Here is a 12,424-nt window from a genome sequence, read left to right as displayed (position 1 = left end):
TGTCAGTTAATGAAGAAAAATACTAATCAGTATACAATATTTTCAAGTAGCACCTTTTAGCCAGTGTTGGTATGACAGAGGGCTTTATGGAGGAGGTGTTATTAAACTGGTCTTGAAGGAAAAAGTATTCAATAAAGGTTTGGGGGAGAATATAAGCAGTGAAATACTGAAGGCAGTGGCCACTGAGAATGGAAAAGAGGGAATGGAATTCTGCCCATGTCACCCTACCACCCAAACTACAGTGGTTCCCTATTTGCCCTAGGGTCAAATAGAAATTCCTTTGGCATATAAAGTTTTTCACTGTCTGATTGATACCTTTCTATCCCTTCAGTCTTCTTAGTCCCATTATACTTGCCATTCCTCACACACAACAGACACTCTTTCTATTGGCTGCCCTCCCTTCTCACCTTTTGAAATGCCTGGTTCTGTGAAAATTCAGTTTAAGTGCCATCTCATATGTGAAACTCTTCTTTATTCTTCCACTCCTAGCTGCTAATGCTTTTCCTCCCCAAAATACTTTATGTTCATTTTGTATAGTTTGTTGTCTCCTGTTAGCTCCTTAAGGTTAGGGGCTATTTATTTCACTTTTTTCTTTACATTCTTAGCCTAATGCCTAGCACATAGGAGGTACTTATAATAGGTACCTGGATGCGAGAGATCTTATAGAAAACAAGCAGCCAAACTGAGGAGGTTTGAAGGAAGAGGAAGGGTGAAGAGACAGGTCAATCGAAAGAGAGGAATTGAGGGGATCAAGTTTGAGTGGTGGGAAGGGGCAAGGCAACCAACTGAGGTCATTTTGTGTGTGTTGTTTGAGTGAGAATTCAGGTGATGTCTAGCAGACAGTTGGTGGTGTGGGACTGGAGCTTAGAAGAGGTGGTACAGGATTGGAGAGAGAGGAATCATCTGCACAAGAGGTGACAAAGCTGTGGAAGTAAATGACATTACTGAGAGAATAGAGCAAAAAGTAAGAAGTCAGTGACAGAATATTGAGGGGACTGCCCACATCTGGTAGGCAGATGTGAGCACATGCAGCTTATTAGGGGCAGCAAAGATCTTCAAATTCCTATTGCCATTACACCACTATGGCACATCACCATTTTGGGGTATATTCACTTGGCTTAATAAGTGTCTGCTGGTCAAATATGATGATCTTAAGAATTTTAAAACTATACTTTTTGGTTAGTGGCACCAAGATGAACCCCAGCACCCCCAACTACCCTATGGTCTCAATCTATGTGGGGGATCTACACCATAAGGGGACCAAGGCAGTGCTCTTAGGATCAGCCCGGCCAGGCCCATCCTCTTCATCTGGGTCTGCAGGGACATGATCATCCACCACTCCTTAAGCAGTGTCAACTTTCAGCAGCTGATAGATACTGAATGCTCATTAGACACAATGAACTTTAATGTCCTTATGGGAATGCTGGTGCATATCATGTGGTCTCAGTGTGATAGGTCACTATGTAAAAGTTGTATAGGCAATATAGTCATAACAATTTTTGATCCATTGATACTAAAGAATCATGGTAATCTGCTTTTTGGAAATGTTCTCTCTCAAGGTGATATGGGATGAAAATGGGTCAAAGGACTATGGATTTATATATTTTTGAGACACAAGAAGCTGCTAAAAGAACTACTGAGAAAATGAATGAAATGCTTCTTAATGGTTGCAGAGTCTCTGTCAGTTTAAATCCATAAAGAAAGATAAGCAGAAATTGAAGCTAGAACTAAAGAGTCCACCAGTGTTTACAGCAAAAATTTTGTCAAGGACATGCATGATAAAAGATTTAAGGAGCTCTTTGGCAAGTTTGGACCTGCATTAAATGTAAAAGTAATGATTACTGGAAGTGGAAAATCCAGACATTTTGGCTTCATGAGCTTTGAAAGACATGAAGATGCACAAAAAGCTGTAGATGAAACGAATGAAAAAGAACTGAATGGAAAACAAATTTATGTTGGCTGAGTTTGAAAAAAAAGTAGAACACAGATGGAACTCAAGCAGAAATTTGAACAAATGAAACAGAATAGGATCACCAGATACCAGGGTGTTAACCTGTATGTGAAAAATCTGGATGGTATTGATGATAGTGGCTTTGAAAATAGTTCTCACCATGTGGTATATGGACTAATGCAAAGGTGGTGGTGAAAGGTTTAGGGGTTTATATGTTTCTTTTCACCAAAGGAAACCACAGTCACAGAAATGAATGGCAGGACTGTTGCCACTAAGCCACCGTATGTAGTTTTAGCCAGAGCAAAGAGGAACAAATGATGAGTGTCTGAGCTGTGCCCAATCCTGTAATCAGCCCTTGTTAGCCTCCTTCATGTTCCTTCATGGCAGCTCTTCCTCAGACTCCCGACCTTGCTTCCTGCTCTCTTGCTTGCCAGATTGCTCTGCTCAGGCTGCCAGACCTCATCCATGCCAGAGCATGCCTTACCCACTCAGCAGCACCCAAGCCACCATTTAGTACAACGAGACCAGCTTCTTCACAGCTTCCATAAGTGTTGCAAACACATCCCCTGGGATGATGGGTCCCCATCCCCCCAGCTGGTGCTGCTGCAGCTGCTCATGTGCTCTGCATAGTCCACAGAGCTGCATATGCTGCAGATGTTCACAGTTCTCAGTAGCATCTTGCTGCACAGCCTGCTATCCATGTGCAAAGTCAGGAACCTTTAACTGCTTCCATGTTGGCATCCATCCCTCTTCAAGAGCAAAAGAAGATGTGGGGTGAATGGCTGTTTCTACTTATTCAGGCCAGGCCCCTACTCTGGACAATAAAATCCTGGCACGGTACTGCCAACTCTTGAGCCTTTTCATATGCTTGAGTCACCTCAAGTCTCTCCATTCTAAGACTGATGAAGCCATAGCTATATTGCAAGCACACCAAACTAAAAAAGTAGCCCAGAAAACAGTTAATAGTGCCACTAACATTCCAATTATTTAAAAGAAAAGAACAGGGACCATAAAATGGAACCTCTGCTTCACTGAAGAAAAACACCAAAACATTGAAAAACTTAAATATTTATTATGAAAATTTGCAAGATAAAAAAGGAAACTGTAGAAAAAAATCCTAGCACTATTTTCAATCTTTTTTGATGTGTTGATGGTTTTTGCTGATTTCCCCCCCCCCCTTTTTTTTTTTGCTTTTTGGAGGGGGAAGGCAGGGCAAGGCAGTTGGGGTTCAGTGACTTGCCCAAGGTCACATGGCTAGTAAGTGTTAAGTGTCTGAGGCCAGATTTGAACTCACATCCTCCTGCCTCCAGGACAGGTGCTCTATTTACTGCAACACCAAACTAAAGATTTTTTTTTTTGTTGTTATATGGAATGATATCTTCAAGAGGGAAAGCCAGATAGATACTGGGAGAAATTTTTGCAATGTAAAAAACTATCAATAAAAACTTTTTTGTGGTAATTTGTAGTAATCTTCTATTTAGAAGTAGACTTTCAGCTGTTCAAATATTTTAATCAAATTTTTACCAAATCATACCAAAAATATTTTAAGGAAAAATGAAAAATATTATCCAGTAAAACAATTACCCAGTAAAATTACCCTTAAAAACAATACCTGGTAGAGGAAATTTCCATTCCTATATTAAGGTCATACAAGATTCCTAAATAGGTGCAATCACTTAGCTTTTTTTAGGTTTCCTTTGATTGTATCAAGTGAGGCATAAAATAAGATGACTTATAGTTGCAGAAGACATTTGCTATTGAAAATGTTTAACATGAAGTCCAAATTGGAGGGATTCTGTATATATGGTGAGGTTTTCTAGATGCTTTTGAATCCCAGAATAATTTTAGGACTTTTTCAATGAAATCTGAAGTCACGCAAAATCATTGACCTTTTGTGTTTTGACTTTGTTGCTCTGACTGGTTCATGGTTTAATTATACAAAAATGATTATGAAATAATTCCTAAGTTAGCAACCTGTATATTAAGATGGTCAATTTTATATGTGATATTTGATGTTTTCAGTGTCTAGCACCTTCACACCCTCTCTCTCAAGGAAAATATGCAGGAACAGTTAGGTGCCTCAGTGGACAGAGCACTGACCCTGGAGTTAGGAGGACCTGAGCTCAAATCCGGCCTAGGATACTTGGTAGCTGTGTGACCCTGGACAAATCACTTAACCCTAATTGCCTCAGAAAAAGAAGTATGTACAATCATACAAGATTGAAACTAACGAGTTGTCTACATAACACTGCCTTCCCTCTCCCGCCTTCCTCATGCCCATCTTCACATTAGAGTGTCCAATTTTGGAAGATCTGATCAGGTTCTTAATAGGATTCTTCTACCTCTTCATTTTCCAGAATAGATGCATTTGGAAGCAAGTAGTTTATTTTTCTCTCTTAGGGGAACCTGTGAGCCATCCTTCCATCTAGCTATGGTTTCCCTATGTCTAATGGTATATTGAGAATATTGATGGGGCTCTTTCCTGTAGATCTCACCTTGAGACACACGGTTAATATTTTTAAGTGGTCTCTAAAATTTGCTTCTTTCCTCTGTCCCCTTTTTTTTCACTTCCAGAAAGCCATCCTTTATCCTAACACAATGTAACTCAACTTTTACTATGAAGAACCTCTCTACTTACATATTTGATATATTATTTTGCTGTATACTCTTTCAGAATGTTTTGTAAGTATTCCCAATGACTTTCATGTGAATATTATATTGCTCTAGTTACTGTAATTTCTTGGAAGACAGGAATCTTTCCTTTCCTTTGATCTTAGCATCTGGGACCTTGGTTAACATTTAGTCGAATCCCTTCCTTTTATAGATGAGAAAACAGATTAAACTTGGAATGTTCTCCCTCCTCAGCTCCCGATCACCAACCTCTCTGGCTTCCTTGAAGTCCCAGCTAAAATTCTACTTGTTACAGGAAGCCTTCCCCAACCCATTTTAATTTTAGTGCCTTTCTTGTTAATTATTTACTGTTTATCCTGTAGCAACTAAGTGATGCAGTGGAGAGATCCCAGGGCTGGGAATCAGGAAGCCTCATTTTCATGAATTTGGCTTCAGATTCGTACTAGCTGTGTGACCCTGGGCAAGTCACTTAACTCTATTTGTCTTAGTTTCTCATCTGTAAAATGAGTTGGAGAAGGAAATGGCAAGCCATTCCAGTATCTTTGCCAAGAAAACAGCAAATGAGGTCATGAAGTTGCACACAACTGAAAAATGACACATTTATACTGTACATAGTTTACTTTGTATATATTTATTTGCATGTTGTCTTCCCCATTCGGTTGTAAGTTCCTTGAGGGCAGGACATTTCTGCCTCTTTTTGTATCCCCAGCACTTAGCACAATACCTGATACAGAGTAGGCTTTTGATAAATGTTGATTGACTTATTGTCCAAGATTACAGAGCTGGGATAGTGATTTCCCAAATATTCATTTTACTGCCCTTCCTGCATATTCAGTCTTTATTCTTTAGCATGTTTTGGTTACATCTTTGCCCTGACTGCTTACTAAAAAGAATAACTGGAATGTGAAATTGAAAGAAAATTTTGATGAGCTTGATTTTGTTCCAAAAATTTTTCATATTTCTTTAGACTGTGATCTCTTAGATCAGCTTTTCTGAGGTATCTTTTCAGGTTTTAATCTAGTTTTTAATCGTCTAATCTAAGGTTTTTCTCCCATTGAGATCTGTAATTTAGAATTCTACAATTGGAAGAATGATTTTTAAAGTGTTTAAGTATTCTTTTTTTTTTTTTTAGAGCAATTGGGGTTAAGTAACTTGCCCAAGGTTACACAGCCAGTTATTTTGTGTGGGTGTTAAGTATCTGAGGCCAGAACCGATCCTGGGTCCTCCTGACTCTGGGGCTGGCACTCTTACTCACTGCACCACCTGGCTGCCCCATTAAGTATTCTTTAATGAATATTATATAAGTCCCCAAATGAAAGTGATTCACAGAGCCATCCTTAATAGATGCTAGTTGGAACAGATCTCACTATATTCTATATTGCTGGATCATCCTTCTAGTGAAAATTTTTACTCTTTGAAAGCAGATTAGAATAAACAAAAGAAAGAAAAAGGACCCACAAAGAATAATTATGTTGGGGGTGGGATGTAGGAATGAAAAAAACATATTTTGAAGTGTACTTTTTAAAAAGCAGCAGCTAGTAAAGCCACCACTTCCCCCTCCCCTAAGCTACTTCTCTGGTCATCTCTTTGTGTTGAATGCTATTAAGATAAATTATTAGGATATTTATGAAATGAAAAGCAAATTTCATGAGTTTGATTTAGTTCCCAGAATTATATCTCATATTCTTATCTTTAGATTAAGATAGAGCTATCTTTTGAGATTTTAATCTAAATTTGTAAAACTTCTCTGTGGGGCAAGGGAGGCTGATGTGATATACTCTAGTTGTAGGCACTGTGTTTTTCACTATAATAATTTATTTCATATATTAGAACATGGTGATAGACTAAGGGAGCAAATTGACTATAGTTACAAATTTAGGAAATATTTTGAATTCTGGGAAAAGATTTGTGGATCAGAACATATTTACAAGCTTACTTACGTGCCATATCCTTTTGTAGGTAATAAAAATCCCCATATGAAGAAGAAAGACTTTCTTCAATATGATGGATTCAGAAGCTCATGAAAAGAGGCGAAAAATCCTGTGCCCTCCACAGCAGGATATATCACCTAACACTGTTAATGATTTTAAGCATTACCTTTGTGGCTGCTGTGCAGCCTTTAACAACGTCGCAATCACATATCCCATTCAGAAGATCCTTTTTCGGCAACAGCTGTATGGACTCAAAACTCGAGGTGCAATACTTCAGCTACAGAAGGAGGGATTGCGAAATTTGTACAGAGGAATTCTGCCCCCATTAATGCAGAAGACGACAACATTAGCACTTATGTTTGGTCTCTATGAAGATTTCTCTTCCATTCTCCACCAGCATATCAGTTCTCCTGAAATTGTGACTCGGAGTGCAGCAGCTGTTCTGGCTGGTGCAACAGAGGCCCTTCTTACACCTTTGGAACGTGTACAGACATTGCTGCAAGACAACAAGCATCAAGATAAATTTACAAACACTTACCATGCCCTCAAGGCTTTGAGGGCCTATGGAATTGGAGAATATTATCGAGGTTTGATACCCATTCTTTTCCGAAATGGACTCAGCAATGTACTGTTTTTTGGCCTTCGAGGACCCATCAAGGAATATTTGCCTGAAGCAAACTCTTGTAGCGCTCATTTGATTGATGATTTTATCAGTGGAGGTCTATTAGGTGCCATGTTGGGATTCTTGTTTTTCCCAGTGAATGTTGTCAAAACTCGAATGCAGTCTCAGATTGGTGGGGAATTTCAGTCTTTCCCCAAGGTTTTTGGAAAAATCTGGCTAGAGCGTAATGGGAAATTGACACATCTTTTCAGAGGCGCCCATCTGAATTACCATCGATCCCTCATATCCTGGGGCATAATCAATGCAACTTATGAGTTCATGTTAAAGCTTTTATGAAAAATGTCATCAATAAGTCCCAAATATAAGCTCAGTAGAACTTCCAAAAAGACTTCAGTTATACCCAGGTTGTTATTAGTAGGCTGAATATTAGACAGTGTCATAAATCAAACTAAGCAAGATGAAATATGAGCAAAATAATTTTTCTTTGGGATAAAAATGAGAATAAAGGTTTGTAGGTAGGAAAGTTAAAATTATTTTTATCAGTACTTGCTAGGTCTAGACTTTTGTTATCATTAGTTACCATCAGTGTTGATGGAAAGGTTCAAAGTCCAAAAAATGATTTTTTTAAAAAAATACTTTGAACCATCTATATTAAAACTTAAGCTGTCATGAACAGCTGGAGAAGAGAGCCCTAGTGTCCTGAGATTTCTCAGGCTTTTTGTGCTTTACTCTCATTTGCTCTCTGAAGTTGTAGAAAAGGGTCTTTAGTTTTGTGAGGTTTCAGAATTTAAGTCAGAGAGGAAAGCAAAATAGAGAAGAGAAGCAGCTCTATTAGGTATGGGCTTTTCATGAAAAACTGCCTATACCTTCACTGTAAAGCCAAATGTGCACAGCTACCAAAACTGTGTTGCTCTTATGCTCTTAAGTCACATAGGATTTTATTTGTGGTGATGGAACTGAGCAACTTTTATTCACAAAATAACTTTCTGTTCTGAAAAACTCAGAACTTTAACAATTATGAGCTCCAGTTTTCCTAGATGTAATTCTCTTATTTAGTTGGTCCAAGATTTATGTTGAACCCTTCTTGAATAACTTTAGATGTTGATTATTCCTGTTTAAAGTTAAATCACATCACAAAAATGAGGTAACTTGAATCTGTTATTTTGTCCTTTGAAACAAATTTTCATTCCATTTTTCATCAACAAAGGCGTTTTGTTCCCTTGCATTGTCAGGTAACTTGAAATTCCCCCTCCTCCCTTAAAAATCAGCTTTAGTGAGTTGTCACTTCATCTCCACCTCTGCTATGTGTCCTGGCTTGGCAAAAAGTTCTGGTTTCTAAACATAAGGAAAAAACCTCAACTCTTGCTTTTTTTTAGATTAGCTGATTTTTGCATTCACTTATTAAATGTGTTGGGACCCAAATTTCAGATTATCTTCATAAACTATAAAATTCAACAAAGTCTTAAGCTCCTGGGTAAGACTTTGGAATTTTAGTGGTTGACAATAACTAGATATCTCGACAGCTAGTAGCTAAACAAGTTGGAAATATCATTTACTAAAGAAATAGAATTTAAACTTGTCTTTTTCAGATAAATAATGTGATTGAAATGACTGACAAATTAGAATTTTATGAACAGAAATATCTTGAAAAAATTATTTTACTTATAAAAGCTGCTATTTAACAAAAATAGGTTGGTTTCAGATATCTTACATGCCAACATCAGTGACTTTTCAACAATCTGTGAGAATCTGTGCTTAAAATCAAGGCTTTGACAAGTGGCGTTTATTAAGCGTTGCATGGGATTAATTAGTCAAAAGTCCAGAAAGAATACATACTTATAAATGCAGTCTATGACTGACTGAGCTAGTGAATTTGACATCTTCAACTATACGAGATGAGAATCTAGCAAACACCGTTTTTAAAAATTGCTTTATATAACAGCATTAACAGCCTTAAACCAGCCCCATTTTGTTATGCTGGAAATGAAAAGGTATCTTAAAAACTGGTGTTGAGGATATTGATTAACACTACTCAGGGTTAAATGTTAGCATTTCAAATCACCAAATGTGTGTGTGGCAGCCTAAAGTTTAATAAATGGAAGATTATTTGAGCAAATGGAGTGGAACTTCTCAGAGTTTAAATTTTTAAAAAATATATTATGAGGTAGGAGCCTTGACTTTGGTCATGTTTTCAGACAAAACTGTTGGAAATATTCCCAAATACTCACTTATGTATGCATGCAGTGTAAATTATTTCTTCCTCCATTGTACATTGGTCTACTGAATTGACTATTATCTTTATTCCATCTTGGCCTACTCCTATCTTTACACTCCAGTTGGTAGAAGTTGTGTTCTTATGCACTTTTGTAGAGTAGAAATGAAATTAGAAGTTGGGGATAATGCCTAGTTTTCCCTACTAAAAATGTGTTTAGTTTTGTTTTGTTTTTTAAATAAACAAGTTGGCTCAAGAAGCACTATTTTTTAATGCTCCTAACTCTGATGCTGTTTTGGATTTCCTTGTTACTTTTCTAACAGCATGTGAAAGCCAGAATGCACATATATAAATGAAGATGATTTTGTATCACACTAGACATCTTAAATTTAACAAAAGATTAAATGATACCTGTATGGATCATTTTTGTTCTGGACTTTAAAAGAGTAATAGTAGGCTAGGCAAGAAGTGTTAGTCACTGAATTTTCAGCTTCAGTATAACTGGTTTGCTGTAAGACTTTTGAGAAGGTAAATGTTGATTGAATAACTTCATCTGAAAAGCTTTGAAAGTGGTCTTTGTGTCACCCCATTGTCTACTTGTGAACACGGGGGTTTTGCCTTTAATTGTGCTACTTAGTTTCTAATGCTTCCAGGAAGACATTATGGTTTTGTATATGTCCTAAGAGTTTCTGTGTGCCCTCAATATAGTAAAACACAGCCTTTGTATGTTAACAACTTCTGTTGAATCTCTACTCATTTTATTTACAGGTAGCAAGAAAAATGGGCTTTTCTTGTTACTCAGCATTCATCTTAGCTAAGGCTTGTACAGACCATGTAACATATATATTGTGAACAGTGCTGTAAAATGGGATCTTGTGGTTGGAGAACTGAAATTCCTAAGTTTAGATTACTATAGTAATACTTACATTAGAGTACAGCATAGTAGAAAGGTGTGTAAGAAAAAGAAAGGGTATATTAATAAAACTGGGCTTCGTGGTAAACCAATCATGTTTAAAAAGGAGATCCAGTAGAGGTGAAATTATGTACTGTGATCCTCAGCCATGAAGTAAAACAGAATGGAGAAAGCACTTGGATCCAGTTTTGCGTTTTAACTTTAATAAAAGGTATCTCCATTTGTTTTCTGATGAAGAGAGAAGTGTTATATATATATTTTAGGAACTTGGAATTTTTCTCTAATCTTAAAAGATTAAATTATCTTGTTTTAAAATTCTGCCCTTTGCTTATTTAAAGTACTCCAAATTGAATACTTGGCAAATAGGACTCCCTATTTTCTTATGCATTGCATTAAAACTTTTCATTTGATCTATTGAATTTAGTGATTTTATGAATTTAGAATTGAAGCCTTTTAAAATGTCTAATTTTTCTTTGTTAACATTTGGTATAATATATTTAAATCAGTCTTTGGTCTCCTGTATTTTGGTGCATTATTCTTTGACCCATTTTTTTTTTCTGGGTCAACTGACAATTATATAAAACTTTTAGATTATTTTCAGTTACATGGAGGTTGCAGATCTTTTGCATTTCATTTGGGCGTCTTAATCTAAATCAACTTTTATCATCACGTATTTATTCATTGCTTTAGCTGAAATACTCTCCATTCCATTCCCTATTTCCATGCTATTCCTTAGTTGGTCATGTTGCTTCCTTTTACATTTTTTTGGTACACTATGTCAAAATGAAGACCTTTAAACATAGTAATAATTCCTCTATCAAGCATCAGAGAATCGTTCCTTAAGTTTATTTCCACATACCTGAAGCTTACTGCTGTAAGCACTAAAATGTTCTAAATTATTGGAATGTATTACGTGGTTATCTACAGATACTAGATGGAATTAATCTTTTTTTGAGGGCTGAGTCATCATTATTTTAATCTGTGCTGTGATAAAGGTCTTGTTGTTGATTTAGGTGTATACCGTTATTCAAGCCTACATCATAGCCTTCAACCATTACGCTTTTTTGAGTTGTCTCTCTTTTTGATCCTTTTTGACTGCTCCATTGTTTAACCGTCACTTCAGCATTCTACAGTTTGTACATCTGGGAAACCATATAACCAGGTTTATTTTAATCATGGATAAATTAGATGTCAGCTGTAAGGAAGCACCCAAGGAGCTCTCAGATGAGTAAAGTTAACAAGTTTTTAATGTTGTAATAAGCCTGACCAGCTAATAGCAGATGTCAACCAAGTTCTGTTTTGCTATGTTCTGTATAGACTACTTACTGGCTTCTTTATAGGAATGATGTAATGGATGTAGAGTGCTAAATGTCCTGTCCTTACCATTTGAATGTTTTAATACTGTGTGTGAATATAGGCATAAAATCCAATATGAATATAAATTAGATAAATATATCTAATTTTGCAGTGGGAAGTCAGTATAAAAGGATTTCTTTTAATCAGTCTGATCAGTAAACAGTTTTCCACACATGCCCAAGAAAATTACTTGTAATATTATCATTTCATATTTGTAGATGATAGTTTACTAAATGTAGTGTACTGGTTGAACCAGAGAATATGAAATCCTTGCATAAAGGATGAAAATCTAGCAAACATTTCTTTAAAAATTGCTTTATAACAGTTAATATCATCAGTGCAGCTCAGTCTTATGCTACAAATGAAAAGGTATCTCATAAACTAGCAGTCTTTTGTGAGTATTGTTCAGAGTTAAATGCTAACATTTGAAGTTACCACATAAATTATTTCTACATAGTGGAATACTTTTAAAAACAAATTATTCCTTGTTTTAAGGAATTCTTTGTTTTAACTAATAATTTAGAGAATAAAGGAAATTATTTTATGTAATGAAAAACCTTAAATTTTGCCTTTTTTTCAGGATGGGAAGGTATCACCTGTTAGACAGTGGCATCTATTGATAAAATGCTATTCTAGCCCTTAGCAGTCATAAAGACTAATCAAAGAAATAGGGCAGCCAAAGACTGGTGTGCAGTTATTTTCCCAGGCATGAAGGAGAATCCTCTGATCATGGATGGGATATGAAAGATATCCCAGTTGAAAAAGTGCTTCCATACATTCCCAGCAGGCCACAGTGCATTTGGTCCAA

The 12,424-nt window shown here is 36.5% G+C and overlaps 1 protein-coding gene and 1 pseudogene across 1 annotated transcript in view; both read left to right on the top strand.

The window, feature by feature from the left end:
• The window catches only part of SLC25A51 (solute carrier family 25 member 51), a 16,433-nt gene extending 5,754 nt beyond the window's left edge, over positions 1–10,679 (top strand). Inside the window, exon 2 of the mRNA XM_069085290.1 lies at positions 6,542–10,679. Within this exon, the coding sequence (XP_068941391.1) occupies positions 6,584–7,471 (888 nt within the window). The 5' untranslated portion in view covers positions 6,542–6,583 and the 3' untranslated portion in view covers positions 7,472–10,679. The remainder of the gene's footprint in view (positions 1–6,541) is intronic.
• Positions 7–6,532, top strand: LOC138158930 (polyadenylate-binding protein 1 pseudogene; annotated as a pseudogene).
• Positions 10,680–12,424: the final 1,745 nt, after the last annotated feature.

The sequence above is a fragment of the Petaurus breviceps genome, unplaced genomic scaffold (assembly GCF_028583685.1).
Source record: "Petaurus breviceps papuanus isolate PSGF00001 unplaced genomic scaffold, PetGlider_PUasm1.0 175, whole genome shotgun sequence".
Taxonomy (NCBI): domain Eukaryota; kingdom Metazoa; phylum Chordata; class Mammalia; order Diprotodontia; family Petauridae; genus Petaurus; species Petaurus breviceps.
Note: the sequence above shows the minus strand (reverse complement) of the source record. Positions and strands in the feature narration are given on the sequence as shown.